The 1,259-nt window shown below is 39.6% G+C and overlaps 1 protein-coding gene across 1 annotated transcript; it reads right to left on the reverse strand.

Annotated features, from left to right (window-relative positions):
- Positions 1 to 595: 595 nt before the first annotated feature.
- Positions 596 to 1,238, reverse strand: LOC122068452 (the record flags this gene model as incomplete). Its single annotated transcript, XM_042632303.1, is given in 3 exon segments — positions 596 to 694; positions 787 to 887; positions 974 to 1,238. Coding segments are annotated over 3 exon segments (360 nt in total), but the record flags the coding sequence as incomplete, so codon positions are not given.
- Positions 1,239 to 1,259: the final 21 nt, after the last annotated feature.

The raw sequence follows: 1,259 nt of genomic DNA on the forward strand, positions 1-1,259 counted from the left end.
AAAAAAAAAAAAAAAAAAAAAAAAAAAAAGGGGAAAAGAAAAGAAGAGAGAACCAGAGATATAAATGGGTTGGAAAATACTGACCAAGATGAAGCATAATAGACTATTCCCCATTTAAAATGTGAGCCCAGATTTGAATGTCCTATGTTCTCCAGCAAACATGTACACCATTCCAAAGTTAAATAATATACTTGAAACTGATTTAATAGTCTAGTGGCAACCCTTTTTAGTTCCAAAAAACTGGTCTTAGAAGAAGTACAAGTATTTGCTCTTAGCAAGGGAGTAGGCTTCCCATTAAACAGTTCAGTTTGTTAGGAATTGGTAGAACTCATCCTCAAAAGCTAGCCGTTAAGGAAAGGATACCCAAGTACAAGTCTCCACATCAGGCTACCCACGTCGGATGTTGGATTATTACTTCAGAATCCCAACACAGTACCCAGTATCCGGGAGTCTGAAGCGTCAATATATGCTAAAAAAGAATTAAGGGGAACTGAACGGGAATAGCCTCTAATTTTCCATTTTAAAGGAGCAACTTGTGCACGAGATAACTGAAGAAGTTCAGCGGCTCAAGGAGTGAAAAAGCAATGCAGCATACCTGAAGCAACTTATGAGTGGTCCGAGGAGAAGGACTAGGCTGCTCCGGGGAGTTCCTCTTTCCTCTACCTGCCCCCTCAACTTCCTTTCTTCTCCTAGACTGCAAAAACAACCCAATAATAACAGAATCACACAAAACATTCAGTAGAGAAGAAAAATGGAACATGAAGCAGTGGAAATTAGAGATTGAACCTTTGAAGATGAAGATGGCTGTGCTAAGAACTCGTCAGGGTCGAGGCCGTAACTTTCCAATAATTCTTTCTTGCTATCTCTCACCATTCCATTCCTCGATTCTGAAAAAGAGAGAGAACCCACATATAGAAAAAAAGAGCATAGTAACATACCGGAGAATTGAAACAGATTGTGTATAGAGTTTAACTGTATGAGGATATGATAACGAGAGGCTGTCGAATTTTCGAGCGTTTAGGCGATGCGACGATGAAGAGCGGTACAAGAAAAGACGAACCATTGCTGCGGTTGTTGTTGATTCCGGGAGGAGATGACAACGGAGGAAGAGCAGAAGACCAAACTACTGCCATAATATCGCACTCGAGGACCGATCCTACTCTGAATCACTCCATGACGCACTAGTGTTACCGAGTTATTTCAACCAGATTAGATTTTAAAATAAATAGGGCAAAAAAAAAAAAAAAAAAAAAAATTTT

The sequence above is a fragment of the Macadamia integrifolia genome, unplaced genomic scaffold, assembly GCF_013358625.1.
Source record: "Macadamia integrifolia cultivar HAES 741 unplaced genomic scaffold, SCU_Mint_v3 scaffold4007, whole genome shotgun sequence".
NCBI lineage: Eukaryota > Viridiplantae > Streptophyta > Magnoliopsida > Proteales > Proteaceae > Macadamia > Macadamia integrifolia.